General features: G+C 38.7%; 1 protein-coding gene across 1 annotated transcript in view; it reads left to right on the forward strand.

The window, feature by feature from the left end:
* LOC130247583 (pumilio homolog 2-like) overlaps positions 1–25495 on the forward strand; it is an 87062-nt gene that overhangs the window by 22536 nt on the left and 39031 nt on the right. The window contains exon 2 of the mRNA XM_056480881.1: positions 18208–18573. Within this exon, the coding sequence (XP_056336856.1) occupies positions 18223–18573 (351 nt within the window). The 5' untranslated portion in view covers positions 18208–18222. The remainder of the gene's footprint in view (positions 1–18207; positions 18574–25495) is intronic.

A 25495-nucleotide genomic window follows, 5' to 3' on the forward strand; every position in this document is an offset into this window, starting at 1 on the left:
AGCGCTTTATTCAGGCACCGGCTGTGCAGATGTGACATGCGCCGCTCCGTAAGATTATTCTCACAATAATTTTCTGTTCTCGTCTTTCCGGCTGAGTTTAGGCTATTCTTCAGAGGGGATTACTTTTAAGTGGTGCGAATAGTTTGTAAAGCCTGACTCATTGTGGTCAAAGTAGTTCATTTAAATTAATAAAGTGAAACTGACGACCCGGCGCATATGGATTGTCATTAACAGAAAATTATTTAGCCTAATGTAGGCTACTCTGAAACTGTAAATATTTCACTGTAATTTTATATATTAATATTTTATTTGTTGTTTGTCAGTTTGTGCTCTGAAGCATAGGCATATAAGCGGACCTTGTTTTGAACTACACCTCAAATATTCTTGTTTATTTTGTAGATAACTGACCAACAAAAATACATAAAAAAATAACCAACAAATTATACCAAATGAAATGTTTCAAAAAGAAAATTTTTCAGACAAAATTTTTTTTTTCAGACATTCTTTCAATTTCTCCATCTCACTCGCAGCGAGTTTATGCGAGGGAATTCATTAAGTAAAACTGGCCTCAGATGGTTTAGTTTAGTCTTAAAATAACAGGCTTTGCTAAAAGGCTGGTTATTTTACCATCGATTAGGATAGCCTATGTTATGTTTGTACACTTACATAACAGTAATTAAGACAATCACACCGGAGCTGCTCTGAACACGTCTTTACTTCACTACTGCAACAACCACATGCGCTCACCACTAGAGTGCGTCGTAACAGAACAATCAATTTGTTACTAACTCAATATACAACAATTCCTCCCCTCCAGCATAGATGTATCCCTTCAAGTTGCATTCCATTATATTTACCAGTAAGAATACAAGTACTCCAAACACAACAATGCAGAACTTATTTAACTATGCAATAGTTGTAACAGTTATTTCAGCTAGTTATCATATGTATATATGAATAACTACAAGTTTAGTCTGTCAGGTGGTTTGTGAACACGCTCAGGATAATGTTTCGCTTGAGGCGTTGCGTTTTGAGATGAGGACTGAGCACTGGACACCTGAACAGTTTCTGATTCGGTTACACCAGTGTCTGTAGAGGGAAACTCTGGTGTTATGAGTGCATACTCATCAGGGCATGGGGAAGTTTCCACATTCTCTGTTACGTTTTGAGAAGAATCAACCTGTGAGGTTGCATCCAAAAGCTCGTCAATGTGTCTGCGCCAAACCATGTTGGCGCCAACTTGTACAGTGTAAGTAAGGGGCCCAGCCTTGGACAATATCTTGCCTGGTTGCCACTTTTGATGTGTTTGTCTGTAGTCTCTAGCCAGTTTTTTTTGTCCAACATGTAACGTCCTGAGTACGGATTGCTTTGTGTTTTTCTGACACTATTTGGCTTGCACATGTCGGCGTAGATCAGGCTTAAGTAAGTCTAAGCGCGTACGAAGACTTCTGCCCATAAAAAGTGTGGCTGGAGATTGACCTGTAGTCGCATGTGCAGCATTTCTGTAGGCCAGCAGGAAGTTTGCAATCTTTTCTTGCAGAGACACTTTTTCCTTTCCCATGGCCTTTAGTGACTGTTTTAGGGACTGAACAAAGCGTTCCGCTAAACCGTTCGTAGCAGGATGGTAAGGAAGAGATGTTATGTGCCTTATTCCCTTGCTTTTGACAAATGACTGGAATTCCTCCGAAGTAAACTGCGTACCGTTATCACTGACTAACTGCTCTGGCAAGCCAGTGCGGGAGAACAATGTGCGAAGCAGTTCAACAGTCATCGTGGATGTTGCATTTTTGATGGGAAATACCTCTGGCCATTTTGAATATGCATCCACTACCACCAGAAGCATTTTGTCAAAAATGGGTCCTGCATAGTCAATGTGAACTCGCTGCCAGGGGCTGGTAGGAAGTTCCCACACATGTAAAGGTGCTGCCTTTGGCTGTCGCTGAATTTGCTGGCATCCAAAGCATGCCTTAGCAAGATCTTCAATTTGGCGATCTAGCCCTGGCCACCAAACATAGCTCCTGGTCAGGCTTTTCATTTTCACAACACCTAAATGTCCTTCATGTAAGGCAGTGAGTACTCTGGCTTGTAGCTTATGTGGAACTATCACTCGAATACCCCACATGACACATCCTTGTGTTACAGAAAGCTGTTCACGACGATTTGAGTAGTCCAACAGTTGAGGATCCCCTTTAGCTGGCCATCCTTTCATGGTCAGCTCAAACACCTTGGACAGTACCGGGTCTCGACGAGTCTCATTTTGAATTTGAGCACTTGTGACTGGTAAAGGAACAATGTGAAACATGTCAGTTTCATCTGTCCCCTCATCTGCATTCTCATGAGGAAGGCGCGACAGCCCGTCTGCGTTTCCATGGTGCTTAGTGCCCTTGAACTCAATCGAATAGTCATGACCACCTAAAAACAACGCCCATCATTGTAGGCGTGCTGCAGCCATTACTGGGACACATTTGTTGGGGCTGAAAATGGTCACTAATGGCTGATGATCTGTGATCAGAGTGAAGTGTTTTCCATACAAATATTGATTAAACTTCTTCACTCCTCATACTAAGCTTAAGCCTTCTCGATCAATCTGTGCATATTTGCAATCTGACACAGTCAAGGATCTAGACGCTAATGCAATTGGCCCCTCAGATCCATCAGTCATTTTGTGAGACAAAACTGCACCTATGCCGTATGGTGAAGCGTCACATGCAACACGCAGGGGTAGACTGGGGTCATAATGTGTTAACACAGTCTCTGACGTGATCAGTTGCTTAGCCATCTTGAACGCCTTGTCACAGTCCTTTGACCACACCAATTTACTTGTCTTTTGAAGCAAAGCATTTAATGGATGTATAACTGTGGAGAGATTTGGTAAAAATCTGTGATAATAGTTCACCAGTCCGAGAAACGAACGAAGCTGGTTCACGTTCTCTGGTCTTGGTGCATTAAGTACGGCATTGATTTTGTCTGGAGACTTGTGAAGGCCTGCCTTGTCAATCCGGTGTCCACAGTATTCAATTGAGTCTTTGAATAATTCACATTTTCTCCTATTTGCTCTCAGACCATACTCAGCCAGTCTTTCCAGAACAGCATTCAAGTTTGCCAGATGAGTTTTATCATCATGGCCTGTGACTATAATGTCATCTAAATAGCACTGTGTGCCAGCGACACCCTGCAAGACTTGATCCATGGCTCTTTGCCACATAGCTGGTGCTGACGAAACCCCAAATAAAAGTCTGTTGTAGCGAAAGAGACCTTTATGCGTATTTATTGTCAGGTACTTTTTAGACGATTCTTCCATCTCCATCTGCAAATACGCCTGGGCAAGATCAATTTTTGAAAAACGCTGCCCACCTGACAGTGACGCAAAAATGTCATCAATGAGAGGCAATGGGTACTGGTCTGCCTGTAAGACTGGATTAATCCTTTGAAGTCGCCACAAATTCTTACATCACCACTCTTCTTCACAATTGGGACTATAGGTGTAGCCCAGTCAGTCCAGTTTACCTTAGACAGGATTCCTTGGTCTTCTAGTCGCTTTAGCTCCGCCTCCACTTTTGGGCGTACTGAATATGGTACAGGGCGTGCTTTGTGAAATTTTGGTTGCACCTCACTTTCCACCTTGAGCCTTGCTTTAATGTGTTTCAGAGTTCCAATTCCATCTTGGAAAACTTGTGCATGTTTCACTAGCACCTCCTCTAATTTGTCTTGCTGAAATGTTGTTTCCGGTGTAACTTGTATGGCTTTTAAGGACTGCCAGTTAAGCCGAATGCTCCTCAGCCATTCTCGTCCAAATAAGAGTACTCCCCCCTTTTTCAGCACATAAAGATTCAAGACTCGCCTTTGTTTTTCACATTTTACTCTCACCGTCAGTTTTCCCATGGGTGAGATTTTCTCTCCTGTATGTCTTGAGTATTACAGATGTGTGCTTTAGTTTGAACTTTTCAAAATGGTCTTTGTAATCCTTGTACGATATTATTGACAGTGCCGATCCTGTATCAAGCTCCATTTTCAGTTTTACTCCTTCAATGATTGGACTCACCCAGATGATTTCGCGATCTGTCTCTTTAAGGGCGTGCAGTTCAATGTATGAGAGGCTTGCTACATCAGAGTTTTCTGTATCAGATTCGTTCAGCTCATGCATCTTTGTGTGTCTTTTTCCAAATGACTTTCTTTTATTTTCAGTTGGTTTTGTTTTACACATTTTCTGTATGTGTCCCTTGCGATGACATTGTCTGCACTCCCTCTCTTTAAACCAGCATTCAGCAGGGCTATGTGACTTTTTCCCACATCTGAAACACAATGAATTTTCACTTTTCTTTGACGTGAACTTGTTTATGTGACATTCCGAGATTGCCTTTCTCTGTAATTCCAGCGCATCTTTCGCAGCTGTCTCCATAGAAGCGGCGATTTCAAGCGCTCGCGCCAACGTGAGCTCTCTTTCAGTAAGGAGTCTCTTTTGCGTGCTCTCGCTGTGAATGCCGCAAACAAGCCTATCCCTGAGCGCGTCAGACAAACCACCGAATTGGCAGTGCTCTGCGAGTCTCCGGAACTCGGCCATGTACTGCGATACAGACTCTGTCTTGTGTTGATTCCGCTTATGGAAGCGAAAGCGCTCTGCGATCATCAATGGTTTCGGATTTAAATGCGTTTGCAGCACTTCCACAATGTCTTTGAAAGTTTTCTCGGCTGGCTTAACTGGTGCTGATAAACTGCGTAAGAGGTTGTATGTTTTTGCCCCCATTACACTCAAGAGAACGGCAACTTTTCTCTCGTTCCCGATGTCATTGGCTAAGCAATATTGCTCAACTCTCTCCACATATGTTGCCCAGTCTTCCACCGTACTTTCAAAAGCATCCATTTGTCCGATGCACGCCGCCATTTCTGTTTCGTCTTCCCTTTCGGATCGTTAATATACGTATATACCGTACATTACCCACTGCACGTTGAGCCTGATGATGAAACTTGCTGCACAACTGGGTCTTTACAATCCTCGTCGCCAGTTCTGTTATGTTTGTACACAAACATAACAGCCTATTAAAGATTTCAAAGAAAAATCTTAATATTAAAAAGAAAACATAAGCTGAACCACAACAGATCATATCAATGCCATAATGAATGCTTGAATAATGTAGCCCATAGTTTATAGCAAGCATCATGTTTAGATTGTGCCATCTGACTTATACAGTAGGCCTATAGGTGTGTTATTTTTACTAAAGAAGATATATATTTGAGTTTATCACCAGAACTATAGAAACTGTATTATGTTAATAATAAAAATAATAATAAAAAAAAAATGGCGCAGTATCGCAATCTGTATCGGTCGATACTCAGAATTTTGGTATCGAGGTCGGATCGGTTCCAAAATAATGGTATCAATGCATCCCTAGTTAATAATATAAGTAATCTGTGGAGAAATGCATTTAGTTTTGCATTAAATGGATTAGTTTTGACCTGCAACATGGAGATCATTGCTGTTTTAAAATCATGCTGCGCTGTGTCTGTTAGATCAGCAGATCGCATTTACAACACTGGAGTAGAGAGGGTTATTACCTGCTCTTCACACACAAAGTAGGCCTACCAGAAACTTTAAATGTGAAAAGGCTCAATAATACATTGGACAGATCCTCAGTGCACTGATTTCTCCCCGTTGTGCTGCTGTTTTAGAAGTGTTCATATACCGGAGGGCTGGCACTGTGCCTCAGTGATGCAAGTAGAGGTGTGAACCTACACTGGCCTCAAGGTTCGGTTACGATTATCATGCCTTCGATTCAATTCAATATCTCGGCGCATCACAGTTCATTGACGATGCTTTCCATACACAGTTTTATATTTTCATTACAGCACAACAATTCTTGTATTAAAATGCATTGATATATTTATATACTATATATAATACAATTTTGTCCTTTAATACAAACAGTCAGATATATGAACTGTACCTTTAAAAAACACATGCATTTATAGCACATAAACAAATATAAATATCCCGCTCGCTTTCTGAGCCTTGTCTTGGTCATGCGCTTAACAGAAAAGCTGCGATTGGCTCTTACGTACTGGCGCTCTTCACCGACGAGTGACACTGATAAACGGTAGCGGCGATCACAGCTGATCTATGATAGACACGGTAGAGAAAACTGACGCTCGTGTCTGTATCCAGAAGTATCGCTGTAACAGCCAAGAGGAGTTGAAAAGTCATGCCAGCAGGTCAAATGGGCCACAGTGAGGGAGAGAGAAATGGAGTTTATTTTCATTATCTCAATTGCAGTGAAATAGGGGCATCTGCTGTAAGTGTCAGTGAAAGACTGTCCAGCAGACACACACGCAGTGAAATTGTGCACAGTTTCTGTGTTTTTAAGTAGTTGGAGCGTTGTAAATACTTGCGCTTGCCTCCCTCGTCTTAGTAAGCTACCACCGCCTAGCACATGAAATAAATGAGGTCAGTACATAATAACCGGTTATGATTATTACTGAACCAATACTGAATTGTCCGCATCTGCATTGCGGTGCACCGAAGAAACAATTAATTTTGACACCCCTAGATGCAAACGCTTCATTCAGGTACAGGCTGCGCATACGTGACATGCGCCGCTCCGTAAGATTATTCGTACAATAAGTTTCTGTTCTCTCATCCTTCTGACTGAGTTTAGGCTATTCTTTCGAGGGGAATACTTTAAGTGGTGCTAATAGTTAAATTGTAAAGCCTGGCTCATTGTAGTCAAAGTAGTTCATAAAATTAATAAAGTAAAACTGACGGCCGGGCACATATGAATTGTAATTAACAGAAAATTATTTAGCCTAATTTAGGCTACTCTGAAACTGAATATTTCACTGTAATTTTATATATTAATATTTTATTTAACAGACCTGTTTGTCAGTTTTTGCACTGAAGCGTAGGTCTATAAGCGGATCTTATTTTGAATTTCGCCTCAAATGTTCTTGTTTATTTTATAGAAAACTGACCAACAAAAATACATTTAAATAACCAACAAATTATACCAAACAAAATTAGTTTCAAAAAGAAAATTTTTCAGACATTCTTTCAGTTTCTCCATCTGCATCTGCATCAAACCTGCAGGAAAATATCTTGCTTTTCTAAAAGACTGGTTACTTTACCATCGATTAGGGTAACCTATTACAGATATCAAAGAAAAATCTTAAAGAGCCCATATTATACATGAAATAGGGTCATATTTAGGTTGTAAGGGTCTCCAACAACAGTCTAATATGCATGCAAGGTCAAAAAACACTTTGATGGTCTTATAATCTGCATTTATTTTACCTAATTATCCCAGCGTCTCCCATATGAATCGTTCAGCGATTTATTTGTACCCAAACCAGTCCTCAGCGCGAAGCTAATCTGCGCTGATTGGACCGATGACAGCCTGTTGTGATTGGTCGAAACTGACAGCCTTCAGCGCGAGACAGAGTGAAATACCCAGCAGCTAATCAACAATATAAAAGTAGTCACACTGCATACACGCTTCATAGTGTAAGGTGTGGATTTTGGCTGCCAGTGGGTGAATGTAAATACAGACGATGGACTTAAAAAAAACAGACGACAAACTATTTTATTGAGCAAAAACTCCAAGAACTGGCGAGGAGCCCTTCACCTGCTCTTTTCACACGGACACACACACACACACACACACACACACACACACGCACACACACGCACACACACACACACGCGCAAACACCTCCTCCTTAGAAGACACAACACCAATAGAGAGGGAGACGTCCGCGACACCTCCCTCACCACCCACGTCCTCGGTTACATCTGCGACACCCCCCGGTCCTCACGTTGCTAACGGGTCACTTTCGTTTTCACTTTCGGGTTGAGGGCGGCGTGATAGTCCTTAACCTAGAGCGGCAGTTCAGCTTGCTGAACCGGCCCTGCGCAACACACACACGCGCACACACGCACGCACACACACACACAACACACACACTCACCGTTTGCCTAGACTAGAGCGCCAGTTCAGCTTGCTGGGTGCAATTTAGACAGCTCCCTTGAATCTGAGCTGAACTATTTTGAAACTTGACCGTTGCATGTGTGTAGGAATAGCTGGCGATCCGTAAACAAAGCGGCACGCGTCGCGTTTTCAACGTGGCTTTACACGCGATATGAGAAAATAAAGAGTTAACCTGATACAGTACACACGGTTACAAGTAACAAAACACAACTAAATGCATAATTTGCAAGCTAGAGTAAACGAGGCAACAGTTTTAATCGCACGTACTTACACTTGTGAAATGGGGGAAGAAACTGATCCATGATGCACTGATCCATGTTCTGACAGTCTTTACTGATCCTTCCTTTTACAAACCGATGAAGTCTTCTTTTTAAGCATGTAATTTCCAGAAGTACTCGATCTGCTCAAGGCTGGGCTATATTGCTGAGGTTTCATCTTTAATTAGACTGTCAATAATATCCATCTGCACAGCGTGACTTCATTCGACCGGTCTCTGTGTGTGTCTCTGTGTGTGTCTCTGTGTGTGTCTCTCTGTGTGTGTGTGTGGGTGTGTGTGTGCGTGTGTGTGTGTGTGTGGGGAGGGGTGGGGGGAGGGGCTTTTTTTCTGTGTTAGTGGGCGGGGCCGTAGGTTTCAAATGTCCCGGGTTTGCACGCGCAACTACTTGTGTTTCGTAGCCGCGTCATCACGAAACACCTAATGACTCGTTATCAAGACGACTCGTTTGAAGCACTATGAGTCGACTCTTTTATAGATGAATCAATAGTTTTAAACACTGTACACTTTCAGATTTAAGCCTTAGCTGGATATTTCACTTCACTTAGAGCTATGTTACACACTACATGGAAGGGCATTTTCAAAAACTCATAATATGGGCTCTTTAAGATTATAAAGGAAACATAAGCTGGATCACAACAGTTCATATCAATGTCATAATGCATGCTCAAATAATGTAGCCCATAGTTTATAGCAAGCATCATGTTTAGTTGGATTGTGCCATTTGTCATATACAGTAGGCCTATAGGTGTGTTATTTTTAATAAAGAAAATATTATTTATATTAATTTATATTAAAATATATTAAAATTATTTGAGTTTATCACCAGAACTATAGAAACTGTGTAATGTTAATAATAATAAAAAAAAAAAAAACAGCACAGTGTTGTTACCCAATCTGTATTGGTCGAATTTTGGAATCGAGATCGGATCGGTTCCAAAAAATTGTATCGGTGCATCTCTATTTGGTGCACTGTTACCTAGTGGTTTAGAGATAAAAAAAATTGCTTTTTAGCTTTACATTGGACATACTAACAACATACCAATTCATACTAGCAATATACTATTCCGTACTAGAAACATACAAACGTAAAACATTTTTATATTTTAGAGAAAATAGTTTAAAGTGTACATAACCAACGATTGATCTTATCCACCCACAACATCATGTCCTACCTTTTCATTACCTTAAAGTTTAAATAATTGAAGTAGTTAGTTTATGAGAAGTTTGAAACAGTTGGCATAGATAGATAAGTACATGTATGTTAGCTTGTTAGACATACCAATCCATACTAGAAACATACTTATAACGCCTTAGCAACCATCTAGCAATGCCATAGCAACCACCTAGCAACATCCTAGCAACCTCTCAGAACACCCTTGCAACGCATTAGCAACCACTCAGAACAACCTAGCATCCGCCTACCAACAACTTAGCAACCGCCTAGCAACCTCTCAGAACACCATATCAACCGCCTAGCAAGAAACATTCCAATCCATACTAGTAACCAGCTAACATATATGTACTTATCTATCTATGCCAACTGTTTCAAACTTCTCATAAACTAACTACTTCAATTATTTAAACTTTAAGGTAATGAAAAGGTAGGACATGATGTTGTGGGTGGATAAGATCAATCGTTGGTTATGTACACTTTAAACTATTTTCTCTAAAATATTAAAATGTTTTACGTAATTTTATCTGACAGACTGGCACACATATTCAGACTCATTTTAAAAATAATGAGTCACGGCCAGACATGCGGTGATCATCTCTATATTGATGGTCTGATAATGAGACTTTGAGCTCTCATATGCTTCTGACCGAGTTTATTCTTTTCAAGTTTATCTGGGAACACATTCAGAGCTGTGAATACTTTGTAAAGCTTGTCCTGGTCAAACAACTTGATTAAACTAATTAAAATAAAACTGACCGGCACAATGGATGGTTTTGTCATCAACAGTGAAAACAGTTTAATATAGGCTACGCTTTTATTTTTGATCATACACTAAACAAAAATACTGTGAATACGAGGCTATTATTTTATTTATATTATAATTTTTAATAATATATAATAATTTATATTATATATTATAAACAAACCAGTTTGTGTTTTGGCTGCGGATAGCAGACCTTGATGCGTTCACTTCACCTCAAATGTTATTCGTACTTCTTGTTTATATTGTAGACAACTGACCAACAAAAAAAATGCATTAAAATGAAGATACAAGTTGTTTCAAATGAAATTCATTATGAAAAAATTCAGAAATAAATATATGAAGTTTCATTTAAAAGCATAAAATCAAGGCAATTTGTGTTGATAAAGTCATTGACTAAAAGTGACTTATTGTTAAGTGATCGGATGTTTAAAAGTGATAACTTAACAGTTTTAGCTATTTTTGCTACAGTAGTCTCAGATTTATATTTAATAGACACCAGATTTGAGTGATTTGCTATACGGCCTGAAGAAGTCTTCGGTTTTCTGTCACGTAATACAACAAATATAGGCCCTTTTCCACTGAGTGGTACGGTACGGTACAGTTCAGTTTGGTACACTTTTATGGCCGTTTCCACTGTCAAAAGGCGTACCGAACCGAACCAAACTGTACCACTTTTTCGGCACCCTTTCGAAAGGGTACCAAACACGAGAAAGGGTATCAAAAGGCGGAGCTAGACGCGCAGCTGAATGCTATTGGTTTACAGAGATACGTCATTCGCTTACGCAATAAGCCAGAATGAAAACAAAAAAACCGCCATGTTTAAAATACACAGCCGACGAACCGAGACATTACAGCGGAATTATATATACATATAATAACGAGCCATGGCCGATCCGGCCTCAAACAAACCTTGTCGTCATCTTGATCAACAGCCACAAAGCCATGGAGTAGAGCAGAATCCACCCTGTGCCTTGTAGTTTTTTACGAGCCAGTCTGAAGCGCGAGCAGTTTCGCTTTCTTCCTTGCGTTCGCCGCGCGACTAACGTTATATCTGAAATAACAAACTTCTTGAGCTGATGATAATAACGTGCGCTTGATTATTGACATGCTGTTAAAACCCGATCCTGTCAGACACTGACAAACGCGAGAGTGAAAACGCGAAAAAACAAAGGAGAAGCCAGGAAAAAAAGGAGCACATTATTTTTCAGCAAACATGAACAAAATGTCATGTATAACTAACATATTAACTTCACCTTTTGGACTAATATGAACCTAGAAATGATGGAATTACTGTCTAACAGAGGCTGCATGTGCTGCTGAAGATTACAGACATCAGATGAGAGGTTTACACTGACTGTAGGCTATATTTTGTGTTGTTTTTGAACCTAAATATGGACGAAATGTCTGCTGTGTAGTTCTTCTGTAATTGATAACATATCGGAGACTGTAAGGGTCTGTATGTGTTTATATATGTTAATTTATGTATTTATTTTATATAATTGCAGACGTTACAGTAGGCTGTTTCGCACTGTCATTGATCTGCAGTTATAATCAACTCATGTTCATAGAAAAGTTAAAAGTTAATAAACATTTCTACACAAGTATTTATGTGTATAAAGCATCTGTTTTGTGGTAAGTGCTTCTCATATGATATGTGAGCGACCTGAACAGCTTTATTGTAGACATTTCCTTGAGCGAGAATGACGTCGACTGAAACCGTACCGTACAGTCAGTGGAAACGAGCAATAAGTGTAGAGAAAGCTACAGGCACACTCGGTTCCTGCTTGTTTTGTAAACATCTGATAAGGACACTGTTAACTAAGCAGGCACCCGAGACGCATCATGGAGAGCAGTTGTGTTCACCAGCTGAAAATGGTGCGTTGTTGTTTGGGCCCTGGCGGTGGGGCAAAAGTCGAGGGCTCTTCCAAGTGGGGTCAGAGGTGGTTGTGGAGCAGGCTGCTTATTGGTTGGTAACTGGGGGCTTGCGGCAATGGAGTGTGAAAGTTTAGTTCCAGCATACACCAGTTCCTCCATCTTTTTTGTGAAACCCAAGAGAGGCGAGCAAGGTCACAATGAGAACGTGTCTGGTGACAGAGGCTGTGGCTCTGGAGATTCTGGCTGCTAAAATATGTTTTCCTGGGTGTTTTCCTGATTATAATTTTTGAGTGACGGGACTTAATGCTGTTCTGATGCGTCACAGTCTGTCAGTGTTGAGCAGAGGGCCAGTGACAGTGTCTCTATTAACAGTGGATGTTTGGCTGCGTGGCGTTATCACTGTCCTTGGGTGATGCGTCAGCCCCAAGTCCACTCAGGAGCTGATTTGAGGTCCTGTGGTCATCCGGACATTTAGTAGGTGTGTATGTGCCATTTGGATTGAGGTCAGTGGCACACACAGCTGATGGATGATGGAGGGAGAAAAAGATATTGTCCTTTAGCACCTTTGCACCAAGTTTGTTTGGGTGAAGGCCGTCTGATGTCAACAGTTGTCTTTGGTTCCAGGAGAGATTGAAGTTGTCAATAAAATTCAGTCCTTTCCTGTTACATGTTTTCTGCAGCCATACATTTAGACCAAGAAGCCGTGAAAACATATTTGTCCCTCTTGCAGGGAGTGGTCCACTAATGAACGTCTGAATTTTCAATTTTCAACTGTTTCCAAGAGCTCACAGAAATTTCTCTTGAGCAGTTCTGACCGTTCCTTCTGAATATCATTCTTCCCCACGTGGATGATAATCCGTTTTGCAGTCTTGTGTTTTTTCAGAAGTTCTTTGTTTACATCAGAAACTGTTGCATGAGGGAAGCAGTATGTCATTGTAGATTTGCTCCTAAAATTCCTGATTATTGAATCTCCTACAACTAGTGTTCTTATCTCAGGTACGATCAGTGCAGAATGCCGCTGTCTAGTCGGCCTTGAGCCTCTGTTCCATGTAAAGTTAGCTTCTGAGTCATGCGATCTCTGTCTGACTGCGTTTGGGGATTCTTCACCCATATTACTCAATATTTCATATCTGTTCTGAAGCTGTATTTGAGTCTGAGCTGTATTTGGGGTAGAAGACGCTAATGCGGCAGCGTATGATCTGACCCCGCGAGTACCCTTTGGTTTCGCACCTCGTTTATGCCAATGCTCATTTTCAGCAGTTTTATTCTGTTTTTCTGTGCTCAAAACAGTGGCAGGAATAGATTTATGGGACTCACCGGCTATATGCTGTGAGCGTCCACAATGAAGCTGCAGTTCTGGTCGGATCGCAAGTAACTTTGTTTCAAGAACTGCAATCTTTTGTAGATGTTTGTGGCAGTTTGTACAGCAGTGAGAATCTGAATTAATCCGATCCAAAGGCATTTTCACAGCCGTGTTTTCCCGTCTCAGGAATGTGAGCAGCTGATAGCTGGTAGTGGGAGGATTGTTTAGACGATAATTCCCCTCTTGTTAGTAAAGCTATATTCCAGAAAGTTTGTAGAATCGATGCTGATCTTCAAGCTGTGTCATTTGAGCACTGTGCTGATAGGCTCAAGTTAAAATTAGGGTATAAGATATAAAAGCAGGTGGGAAGAGAGTGGAGCAGTAGGCAAAGACGTCCGAACAGTAGAGAAGCAGGAAGTGACTATCAAGACATAAGACATAATCTTTGATCTAATGACTTTTATTAAAAATGTTGACTGAGGTTTTGTGAAATAATAATAACAGCGGAGCATTAATTAAATGCATATTTCCTGTGGAGCGATCAATTTGAGGTAGCTTGATATTTTTATTTGATAAAAGAAAAAACATGATTGGACAAACAGCAGACCTTCAGCCTCCTCCACTGGACCAGCTCCATCTTCTGGTCCAAATGTCTTAAAAAGAAAGAGTTTGCAGGAATTACAACCCAGAAAAAAAAAGAAAAAAATAAGTGAGAATGGCCTTGATTTCACTTCTAATCTTCAGTTTAGCAGTTTAGTTCTTTAGCATTTTATAGCACTATATGTATTGTTTAGAAGAAAACACTATTTGACAGTACTTTTAAATAAATGGTGCAAAGCATAACCATTGAAGAGAGTCTATCTCAGTCTCAGTTTACCAGTTTTTTAAGCACTTTAAGCTCTTGTTAAATTATTTTTATTATCGGCAATATTTAAAGTCCCCCCCCCCCCAAAAAAAAGTTCAGGCTCAGGATTTTTTTTCTTCTTTAACCTGTGTAAAATACATTTCATACCGAGTTATTACTAGAAAATTTCTGTGGTGTTATATTATGGATGGGTGCGCTCACTGCGCTGGGTCCCTCTGTTAGTGGCGAGACCAATCGATGCACGATGCCAACAGTCGGTCAGCGAGTAAATGAATGAATGAAGACCTATAATGTAATCCTGGACAGTAACTTGTCATTTGTTTGTTTGGGTTGTCTTCATTTAGCTAATTTCGTGATGATGCGATGGTGTGCTTTATCTGCCTGATTTCTGCTGAAGTGGGCGGGTTGTGTGACGTTTGATTCGGGGGACGTTCTAGGGGCGGGGTTTGCATGACGCGCTGCGAGCTACTAGCCCGACAGTGAAAACGCGACATGATTTCGGCGTCACTGATTAAGCTCTCGGGCGATTAGCCCGGCCCGATTAAAGCCCTGGCTCGCACTAGCCCGACAGTAGAAATGTGGCTATTGAGATTGTGAAAGGGTCACATCCAGGGCTTATTTTGTGGATCCGGATACGGCACCTCTGAAATCTGATCCGGCACCTCATTTTATCAATCCCCCTCCTCAACCGCCCTCCTCCAAATCCGCTGTTAACTTTCACTTTCTTCCGCAACACCCCAACCCTCTTCACTTTAGTCTGCGACACCCCTCCGTCATCCAACCCCCACACCAAAGCCCCAATATATATATTGGCCGTGTAGAAAACTCCGACCCAAACATATGAAGACTGTTGTGTTCAAAAATAATTATTTTAATGAGGACGTGAGAGTTGTGCTGCAGTTAATTAGGCAATCAACAAAACAGTCAAATTCACACGTGTTAATCCAATCAGCCTGAACATATTGCTCACACTAGGGGTGGGCGATATGGAAAAAAATGTCATGTCATATGATTTTTTCTGGGGAAATCACGATTCACGATTTTTATGCCAATTCTTTTTCCGTGTTGGTTTTTAAGACTATTTTGCAAATTGCAAAGGTCCAATATGACCAAACTAATGTCCCCATATAAAAATATACTCTTACCGTGTATGTTCAAGAATATTTTAATCAGGGCTCTGAACCAGTTCAGGGAACGGAAGTGAAAAACGGAAACGAATGACATTTTGCAGGAACAGACACAAAAAAACAAAAACAAGAACAACTTTAATCGTTCTTAGCAGAAACATTTACAGTTAACCGGTTAGTAACGTTATTTTATCGTTCTCTTTATTATATGAATTCGGGAGATAAAAAGCATTCATTTAAATCATGTGTAAAAATGCGACGGTGACGCATACAACATGAAATGCCCGCGAAGTAGACGTCATAAGCAAGAGTCGTTTCTGATGCAACAAGATTGTTTTAACAGTTACCGAGAACCTGGCTCTTTCATGTACAAAGGTATGTTTCAGTTTAAGTTATTGCTATTTAAACTTGTATTTATACAAAATGAATTATTGATTGTCGATTGTTTTTAGATGGGTCTCCATAAAGAAAATCCTTTTGTTAATATTTCTCTTATGACAAGTCATCTGATAAATCGATTTGTAATATTGAAGGATGAGGGGCAAATCATAAACATAACAGATAAAGTTTTGAATGATATGATTTATTATCAAACCACCAAAGCATTTTCAATTCGGAGAATTACAGTATTTAATAGTTTAGTCATTATAAACAATCCATTAATAAAATATATTATTTACAAGGCTACTAAAGAAATAACCGAATATGCAATATGATCTGCATAATGATCACAGTGAAATGAGGTAAGCACTCGTTTTTATATAAACTATAAATGTCTGGCCGTAATGCGTATTTATGCTGCTATAAAAAGATAATATAGCTTGTAACACTTTAATATTTTAGAGGAAGTATGTAAAGTTTGCACAACCAATGTTTGGTCTTATTAACCTGCTACCTATAATTAAACCTTGATTATGTAATGTGTAAAATCCGGGACGCGTCTCACAGCACAAAGCATAACTTATTGAATATCCATACTTAATCGGTCATTGATAAGGTCTATTGGTTTTAAAGTGTTACTGACAATAAATCGATCATTGAGTAATTGTTAGCATCCCTAGTTTAATCAATCATAAAAGTAGTGTCAATGTTTTTAAAAGACACACACATTATCAATTAATCTATCCAATACAGGCCTCTAGACTAACTTTTTGCCTTGGTGTGCCTTTTTTTCTTAGGTGCACCACGCATTGCAATGAATGTTTACAATTATATATTTATATTAAAGATAAATAAGGAAAGAATATGAGAGTGATACTTTTTATATTTTTACACCAACAAAAATATATTGTGGTAGTGCACTTGTTTAATAAAAATCTTTGTAATTGTAAAATTCAACATGCAATAAAGTGCCATAAAAAAAAAAAAAACTAAACAGCATAATCTTTTGTATTTACAAGTAAAATTAATTTTTACACTCAGCCTATGCCTAAATCCAAAAAGCACTAAATAATTTATATATTTATAAATTACACTAATTAAACAAAAAAACTGTATATTACGCTAAATAACTAAAATAGGCTATATAATCTTATTCTCTGATTAAGACAAAAGTGATTTAGCAATGCCGCACCACTGACAAACAAAGCAACCACAGAAATCACGGAAACCGCAGTGAGCACTTTTTCCGAAGTTATGTCTTAATTTTACACTTAATTACTTAGCGTTTAATGTTAAATAAATAATTAAAAGGTCTATAAGTGTATCCTGTGCGTGTGCGTGTATGTGTTTTTCCATCAACGGCGTCTTTAATTACTGAAGTAGCCCTCTTCCAAAACCGAAAGTTACTTCATCTGTCTGGCAATATTTTGGCTTTTAACTGAATGAAAATTTTTTTTAGATGAGCCTATAGTCAAAATTTGCAGAAACTGTGAAGTGCAGCCACACATTGAATCTGAAGTCTTATCTCATCTTGCTCTCACTGTCATCCCGACATCAAAATGTAGATGCCACATAAACGTCAAGTCTTTCAGCCAAAAAGTCTATCAGTAGGATATCTGTAAAAACGCAATCAGTGTTATGTAAAAGTAGGTGTTGCCTAAATGGCCTCCAAATGGGCTATATGTATACAGACTTCCATTACAAAATCACCACGTTTAAGATCTGATTTCTTTAAAAATCACTGACTTTTACTGCCTGATATACAATATAAAGTGGGTCTCGGATTGGACAAGGAGCACTGCATTCATTTCCATTTTTCCACCATACCTTCAAATTATGAAAATTTATTTTACCGTAGTGTTTTTAATGGAGTTTATACACTAGCCTACTGCTACTGATGGCTCTAACGTTTGCATGGTCTTTCATCTCGTTTTACACTTGAACAACTAAATTAATGCTCGAGTCTATTTACCTGATTGTATTTTACAACATCAATGGAATAAAAGAAACCTTATGAAATCGAAAACGGTCCCATTAACCTTTCACCGGATCGTTGGCTGAAAAATACTAGTTGTGCATATAGCCTATTCCTTAACAGAATGACGAGTTTAAGAACAAACTCATGCATACGCACATGCAACTCTGTAATGCATAAAGCTGCCAACTGCAACTTCGAGCATCCTCCCTAAGTGTATACGTAAAGCATAACGGGTAATTTTGCATTCTATGAAAAAAAGCCTATGAACTGGCCTCTATGCTAACTTTTTTAAATTAGCAGCCATTGTGCTCCTAATGTAAAAAAATGTGCACAGTTAAAAATTTTGGAGCAAATTTAGGAGAATCAAAGTGTAGTGTATTTTTTAAATTATGTATAAATTGTATCATTAATTAGGATTAATATAATGGCGTAGAGGCAATTGCCATTTTACTTCACTGCTCCTTTAGAAAACCTTTTTATTTCTCTAGGTTTTTTTCCGTGGAATGAGCATTCCATGCAGCATCCTAGGTATGAATGACGTACCCTGGCAGGAGACACAATGTGGAACGCTGCACACCAATGGTGCACCAGAAACTGGTGGGGTCAGAGTCCATGCAGGGTGTCCTCTAGCCACAGTTGGAGGTGCCAGGCAGGGACCTGGGGGAGTTCACCCTCTGCAAGGAATGGACAGGGTGGCCAATCCCAACCCCTGCACCCAGCCTCTGCTGAGTGGTCGTTCACAAGATGATGCCACAGTGGGCTATTTCTTTCAAAGACAGCCTGGAGAGCAAATGGGGGGCTGCACTGCCAACAAACACCGCTGGCCCACTGGTGATGGAAACCATGTTGACCAGGTACGAAATTCGCTGTCATTATTGCAGAATGATTATCTTGATTCATTATCATTCAATTAAATATATTTTACTTTTCCAGTGTACTACAACTTTGTGTAATACATGCTGTTCTATCTGAAAGCATGTGCTGGATAATTACTACAATTGCCTTTACTGACAAATGCACATGAAAATTGCCTTTCCAGCTCTTGTGTAAACATTTCTGAAGACAGTAGGTTCCCCTTATATTATTAAAACCTTTAGCCCCTATTTCAGTATTAATATTTTCATTCAGTATTACATGCATCAGGAAAATTTTGCTTTTCCTGTCACAGGCACTGGTTTTCTATTTCAAGAAACTCTACACAAGAAAATCTACACACACACAAAAAAAAAGATGCACAAGTATAATAAATGTAGCCAATTTATACTAAGGATATTTGTTTACTTTAGTTTTAAATTAAGATTTTCTATGATGACATCAACATATATCCAGCTTAAGTTTAGCTGACTACTAAGTATAATAAAACAGTACTTCTTTCTTTAAAAAAAAAGTGCAGAAAATTTACCTAATATTTTAGATTTTTATTAGAACTGATATCTGTCTTTGACTTATTAAAGAGCCCATATTATACATGAAATAGGGTCATATTTTGGTTGTAAGGGTCTCCAACAACAGTCTAATATGCATGCAAGGTCAAAAAACACTTTCATGGTCTTATAATCTGCATTTATTTTTACCTAATTATCCCAGCGACTCCCATATGAATCGTTCAGTGATTCATTTGTTCCCAAACCCCTCCTCAGCGAGAAGCTAATCTGCGCTGATTGGACCGATGACAGCCTGCTGCGATTGGTCGACGACACTGACAGGCTTCAGCGCGAGACAGAGTGAAATGCCTAGCTGCTAGTCAACAATATAAAAGTAGTCACACTGCATACACGCTTCATAGTGGATTTTGGCTGCCAGTGGGTGAATGTAAATACAGACGATGGACTAGAAAATACTGACGACTAACTATTTTATTAAGCAAAAAGTCCAAGAACTGGTGAGGAGATCTTCTAGCCCGGCATAGTCTGCACTTCACACACACACACACACACACACACACACACACACACACACACACACGCACACACACACACACACACACACACACAGGGCCGGCACGTCCAGAATAGAGACGACGCGGCAGCGACACCTCCCTCACCACCCGCGTCCACAGTTATATCCGCGATTATCAGCCCCCCGCCCCCCCGCCGATTATCAGCCACCCCCCCCCCCCCCCCCCCCCCCCCCCCCACCGGGTCTTCGATGTCAACCGCGACACCCCCCCCGGTCCTTTTTTTTCTGTTAGTGGGCGGGGCCGCAGGTTTCAAATCTCCCGGGTTTGCGCGCACAACTACTTGTTTCGTAGCCGCGTCATCACGAGACACCTAATGACTCGTTATCAAGACGATTTGTTTGAAGCACTATGAGTCGACTCTTTTATAGATGAATCAATAGTTTTAAACACTGTACACTTACAGATTTAAGCCTTAGCTGGATATTTCACTTCACTTAGAGCTGTGTTACACACTACATGGAAGGGCATTTTCAAAAACCCATAATATGGGCTCTTTAAAACATACATTACCTACCGTATTTTTTCTGAAGTTACTTTTACATGTGCAAATAGCAGAGGCATCAAAAACAAATCATAATTTTACCTGCAGCATTTCCGTAAGAGAGAAAATAATTATCAGGTGTGGGGGCGTGGAGAATGCTGTAACATGGGGTTAGTTACCACTGCACGTTTGACCATTCAGAAACATCATATTTATCAGTATCGTATACTCCAGAAGTTGCACATGTTTGTGAGCAATTATAACATTTATTCCACAAAATTAATTCCAATGTGTGTCATCATGAGTGAGTATATATACACAGTCAAGAATTGTGAAACAAATTAACTTGAACTTAAATTATATTGATGAAATTAACTGAACTTAATCTGTATATGTATATATATATATATATATATATATATATATATATATATATATATATATATATATATATATATATATATATATATATATATATATATATACATACATACACACACACACACACACACACACACACACACACACACATACTGGTTTTTGTGGTATAAAAGGACTTTGATCACCAAACAAGTTGGGTGGTGGTATAAGGGGACACCCCTTTCCCGATGTCCTACAGATATAATAAACATATCAAAAATTTTGTTTTCCTCTGCAGATCACATACATCACTTTGGATTTTCTATACACATAATAAAATGAATAATTTTACTGTATGATATTATGGTGGTGTACAAGGACAGCCACGCCCCTCCAAAAATGTTCCCGCCTATTACATAATTGATACATATAGGGACATATTGAATTATTAGGACAGTCATTTTACAACACACACAACATGTCAGTTCTGTGGATTACTGGGACCAATGTATTTGGAGGTACACGATCATACACAACACACAAACACAACACTATGCTATATTACTAAGACTGAAGTGTTTAAAGAGTACAGGCTCCTAAACACAATACACATCTGCCCATCATCCAATAGGATAGTGAACAATATGATTCACTGGACTGGAACATGATCATACACCACACCTATACATTTTAGAAGTACTTTATTAACAATTTAACACAGTGACAAATATAAACAAACAAAAGCATTTAATTGTGAAATCCACCACTATAAAAATAACTAACTAAATAAATAAATAAAATAAATAAATAAAATCAATAGTCTAATCTGTCAATAAAACAGGAGACCATACAAAACACAACAAAAATAATAATATCCACCAACTTAAAATGTATCTCAAAATAAAATTACAAAAAAGTCTTGCCTCTAAAGTACCTCACAAAACATTCTTTAACATTTTGAGCATACAAATAAATGCTGCAAATCTTAGTTCACTCAAATTAGTAAATTCTCTTATGAATAACTCTATTCTAATTCCATGATACCTTTGTTCACCTTTGGAGCACAAATTAGGATATTTTGGATGTGACCTAAGAATTCTCTGACCCTCCAAAAAAAGGTAAAAAAATAGGTACAAAAACAAAGTACTCTTGTGAACGAAATCCCTGAACTGTCACTAAAGAGAAGAACATGTTTGACAACGATGTTATTTGTGTGCACAAACGTTTTGTAGCTTCATAATAATACAATTGAAGATTTCTTGTTAACACTTTATGATAACTACACACTACGCATCATTTACAAAGCATTAGCATCTAGTGAATTCATTATCTGTTAAGCATTAACTCTACATTAATAAACGTTAGTAAGCAGTTTAAACTGCAGCTACAAATGTTGTGTTCTTGACTTACACCCAAATATATACTGTCCTTAATAATTGTACTTTCATACTCTGTTAATGATTTTTTCATGACTAAATTAAGTATCACATCATTTACAAACCAGTTGTACTTAAGAGTAGTTGGAGGTTTTTAAGATCATTCAGAATGAGTTTGTTAATGTCAGTAATTTATTAATCATTTACTTTTATATATCTTACTATTCAGGCATATATTAATGGTTACTATGTGTTAATAAATGCTTTATTAACTCAACTTCATGCAGTTTCGTGACCTAAAGTGAGAACTATTTATGCTTTATAAATCCCTTATAAATAACAATCAAAGTTGTTTAGTTGTTACCGAGCAACAAATGAACAATAATCTTTGCAATCATTTCTAAAAAGTAAAATTGCTGTTAAATGATGATGCTAAATCATCTAAAGAATGCTAAATAACAGGATTGTCAAAATACGTCATAAAACAACAACATAACAATATAAGATGCAATGTTCAAACTTTACAGTCATTTTATTTTAGATAAGGTTGCAAAAATGTATTTTTTTATTTAAAGTACAGTGTAACCCAGCTCACTGACTAGGTCACTAAGACAAATTATAAATAGTTTATTTTATATTCTAACATTTTATTTTATGATTGAGATAAGAAATTGTGAATAAAGTTCCTTTATATGACATGCATCGTGTTTAAATAATAATAATAAATAGAGAATAAAGTAAGTTTTGACTTGGTTGAGGTCGGAGGTTAGCTCCGCCCCCTTGCGTGTGTGAGAGAGCTGCCGGTGACGGAGAGTCACTTTGATTAAGCAGCGCGAGCAGATTGAACGAGATTAGATACATTGAGATAGCAGTTTAGATCCTTTAAACTATCTAAAATCATATTGTTTTGGTAATTGACTGAAAGAAAGCCTTAAAGTTTCAGATTTTAAGGATAGGAAGCTGACAAGTTATAGAGTGAAACGAGAGAATTGCGAGTAGAGTACATTGAATCGCCCGAGACAACAGAAAACTTATAATTAATCGAGACGCATTCTTCTTTATTCTCCCTGTTCAGCTTTATCTTTTCTTGGCTGGGTTTTTTTTTTTTTTTGTATGTATGTTCTTCTTCGTGTTTCTACTCTGAAATCCCGATCTGTCCCTGCCGTGGATGCTTTCTGGGTGGTCCGGACATGGCGAGCCGCCCTCTTTGAAAGATCGTGCCTGGAAGTAAATTAATCCGTTGTTCACTGAACTGGTAGGACAAAACATTCTTGCACTTTCACTGCGCTCATATTTTTGTCTTTATTCGTTTTTGGACTTTGCTCTATCTGGACTGATTTTTTTGGATTTTTCACATCGAGCTGGAACTGAAAAGAACTTTCGAGTGTTGAACATTGAACTTGGACTTTGAATTACTACTTTTACCCAAATTTTCCTTCTTCTTTTTTTGTTTTTCTTCTTCATTGTACATGCAACACGTGATTTGTGAAACTGAATCTGTATGAAGTGGATTTATCATCTGAAGTGTTGGGGATTTCAGTGTATATGATATATACATATATTACTTTAATTTAGTATTCATAAAACTGAACTGGTTTTAACATTTATTTATATGTTTTATTTTGTTTCCATCATTTAACTTGTTTAATATACTTACCTCAGTTATTTACCTTAATTTTTGAGTCTGACTTATTTATCTATCAAAAATCGGTTGTTATTTCTATACACTCTTGTGAGCGAATTAAAATCTTCTGACATCCTGTCCTAATAACGCAATAGAAAACACATAAATAACGCATAGAAAAGGGTTACAGAAAAGTTGGCGAGTTATTTTATTATAATGTGTTCAAAAGTGTCATGTTGGGGGCGTGCACACTGCTCGCTGTTTTAGGGGTGTGTTGCTTCTCATGAAAATTTGTTTCGGCTTCCTGCCCAACATAACAAGGGGGTGAAGCCAAGATCTCCCATGCTCTGTGTTTGCAACAGAGAGGCAGACTGAGAAAAGGAGCAGGAGTAAGAGGATCAGCATTCAGCTGTACATATACGACTCGGACACAGACCAAGCAGAGAGTACAAAATCACTTGTGTCTTTGTATAGTTTTACAGCCAACTGTATGCTAGTTTCAAGTACCGAGATTGTACATCAAGACTAATAACCACGCACACTGAATTAACTTTGACTGAGGCACCGGATGCGCCGCAACAAGGTGCACTAGACACTCTCTTTGTCGCACCAGAAACATGAAGAATCGAATCATCGCGCCAAGCATTTTAGAATTCTAAACATAGGTTTCTATTAGGGTAAACACAATGGCGCTTCAAGTCGGTGGCTGTCTGCGGTGCCCAGCCACCGACTTGAAGCTCCATTGTGTGTACCCTGATAGAAACCTATGTTTAGAATTCTAAAATACATGGTGCTGTGTCAGCGTTGCACCACACAGAGCGGCGCTTCTGGTGTGCGACCTGCAGGCAAGTTTGTTATTTTATTAGCAATGGAGAGACGCGCACATGAGGCAACGCGCTTGCACTTTTCCAGCTGCACCTAGTTAAGATCACAGAGAGCTTCTGTGACCGCAAGAAATGCAAACGGCTGAAGTTTAAGGTAGACACAATGAAAAGTACACGTTTGCAAACCTACCTAAGATACAACCAATAATTCCGATTAGAGCGATAATGTGGAGAATATTGATCTTGTGTTGAGCCCAATGAGCCTTGCATCTAAAAATGGAGCAAGGATGTTCCTTTAGTGACATCGCTTTGACTCACGCTGAAAATGGCAGACGTGAAACAACAAACTAAGCATATGGTAGAATACTGTCAATCAATATTGGTGGGCGGGGGGACCGCACTCCTACTTCAAGTTGCGGTCGGTCTAAAAATGGCTCCAATTGGTCCACCATTTTTATGTTGTTAAATTGAAAAAAAAAAGGACTCTGTGTGTGTTTATATCAGCCCAATTTGACGGTCTGTACACTAGACCTACACACGTCTGTCCGAACAGCTTGAAAAGTAGATTTTTTACCATAGGTGCCCTTTAAAACACGTGAAACTACCGTACATTATGAGCTGCATTGTCTTCCAAGAATCATTTGATGCATTTTCAGTGAAGGGCGTTGTGGTCAATTTGTCAAGATCACTTACAATTATGAAAGAATATTTACATCACAGGAGACTTTTGTCATTATTTGGGTATTTTATTACATATAATACATTACATTAAGTAGAATATTACATATTCAGAATGCCTTCAAATGAATTCAAATGAGGCATTTTAATATAGATTAATCTAGATAAATTCCAAGATTACAGTGAGATTAATCTAGATTTTAAAAAATAAGATATGCCCAGCTATAATTTCTACAAATTAGGGTTGAGCTATGCCCACCTACATCTACTACAAATTAGGGCTGTGCAATAAATCAAAAATTCGGTTTCAATTTCAGCTTCTAATGATTATGAAAAAACATTTGTTGCTCTGCAAAGCTAAGTTTCACTTGAAAATGACTAAAAGCATGTGCTGTAATTCAACATTTGCAGCACGGGATATCATTCATTGATGCACATTCTAATAATTCATGTTTTTAAAAGCACGAGCGAGC

Source organism: Danio aesculapii, chromosome 20, assembly GCF_903798145.1.
Source record: "Danio aesculapii chromosome 20, fDanAes4.1, whole genome shotgun sequence".
Classification (NCBI taxonomy): Eukaryota; Metazoa; Chordata; class Actinopteri; order Cypriniformes; family Danionidae; genus Danio; species Danio aesculapii.